A 1873-nucleotide genomic window follows, 5' to 3' on the forward strand; every position below is an offset into this window, starting at 1 on the left:
AAGATTCCAAGGGCTAATACCACATTAACACCCTCTTTCTCTTCTTCTTCTTCTTATGATGATGCCAAAGTGGTTAAACTTGAAGGGTCTTCTTCTAATTCATCTTCATCAACAGAACCTATGAACATCCCTGACTGGTCAAAAATTTATGGTAAGAGTAAGAGCAAGAAAAAAGGGTATGATTATTATGATGATGAAAATGGTGATGATGATGGTGATGGTGATGATGATATGGTTCCACCACATGAATGGATAGCAAGGAGACTAGCAAGGACTCAGATCTCATCATTTTCAATGTGTGAAGGAATGGGAAGAACACTCAAAGGAAGAGATCTTAGCAAAGTGAGGAATGCCATTTTGACCAAAACCGGCTTCATTGAGTAATGTTAGTGACCAAAACTGGCTTTATTGAGTAGCTGATTAAATCATAATGGTTCTGATTAATTATTAGTATTATTATGGAATATTATGTAATGTGCTATGGAACTTAGAAAAATAGACTACTTCTGGCTTGTTAAATTTATTGGGCAAAGAGGGGGATTATTAATTGTTTGTAGTAAATTAAAGGAGCATTGTCAGATTCTCAAGTTTTGTATGGGTTTTTGGTATATTTAATATTAGGCCAAATGAAATGAAGAGTTTAATTTGTTACTTAGCTTATATATCATTTAATTGTCTTTCAGTCTTTTTTTTTTTCGCTGATCAATGGATTGCTGCATGCATAAGACGAGATTTGAACCTTCAACACTTGTTTAAGCGAACTAGTGAACTAACCACTAGACCAATCCAACTTGGTTTGTCATTCGGTCTTTTATATCTGATTTTCTACATCTATGGCCATCATTGCTTAATGCTTTATAAAAATAATAAAAAAAAAAACTCAAATGATGAAACATGTCATGGGCCACCAATATGTTAAAAAAGTATAAGAGGATCATGCGCTTCACTCTGCAGTCATTCTCTTACGGACAATCTGCTGGCTCCCCTTGCAATTGCCATTTCCACTAGCATTTTTTTTTCAGACTTATGAAAAAGTATTTTAATTTTTTTTAATTAATGTAAATTTCCTTAAAAATTAAATGAATTTCAACTAAAAAGTCTTCTCAATAATGATTTTCTTAAATTTAAATTCATCGTAAGGTAGAGTTAAACGCCTTGAATTTTAGCTCAAGCATTTTGGATCTACCTTCAAATAGATGATTTTTTTTCTAGCATTTAAAAAAATAAACTTTTTTTTGGATTTTCCAGTAAACTGATTGGCCCCTGCTTGTTTTATTTAATTAATTTCACAAAGCTCCTGGAAAACACACAATTTTCTTTTTGTACTTTTAAGTTTTTGTTTTTGTCAATTTCATACTATATTGGGCCTTAGACCCATTTCACTGTACCGTTTGGATGATCAAGGCATGTTCCAAGTTCAGTTTCAAATTTTCCATACAGTTATACTAAGACGTACTTAATGTAAGAAGCTTCAAACTGTTTAGATTTTAGAACTTTTGTCTACAACAGAAACCATGCTATCATGTGACTTATTACTTATTAGTCCTGAGAATTAATTGAAGATAGTAGAATCATGGCATGGGATTTGGGGTCTAAGGTCAAAATGTAAAAACGTGCAACCATACAAATTGAAGATTTAGATTCCATATGTCTCTTGATGGGCACGTGCACGTTCTTGTTCTAATTAGTTTAGTTTAGTTAATCTCCCAATATAGGTGCATCTTATTCCGTACTTAAGTTGTAGGGAACGGGAAAACGTCAGGTTGAGTTTGATTCTGACAATAAGACAATATACTAATAACAACATATAAAAAATAGAAACATAAATATTATTATTTTTATATTTTATTAGATAATAAATTAAAATAAATTT

General features: G+C 31.7%; 1 protein-coding gene across 1 annotated transcript in view; it reads left to right on the top strand.

Moving 5' to 3' along the window:
- The window catches only part of LOC107482868 (uncharacterized), a 558-nt gene extending 174 nt beyond the window's left edge, over positions 1–384 (top strand). The window contains exon 2 of the mRNA XM_021141400.2: positions 4–384. Within this exon, the coding sequence (XP_020997059.2) occupies positions 4–384 (381 nt within the window). The remainder of the gene's footprint in view (positions 1–3) is intronic.
- Positions 385–1873: the final 1489 nt, after the last annotated feature.

This window comes from Arachis duranensis, chromosome 4 (assembly GCF_000817695.3).
Source record: "Arachis duranensis cultivar V14167 chromosome 4, aradu.V14167.gnm2.J7QH, whole genome shotgun sequence".
NCBI lineage: Eukaryota > Viridiplantae > Streptophyta > Magnoliopsida > Fabales > Fabaceae > Arachis > Arachis duranensis.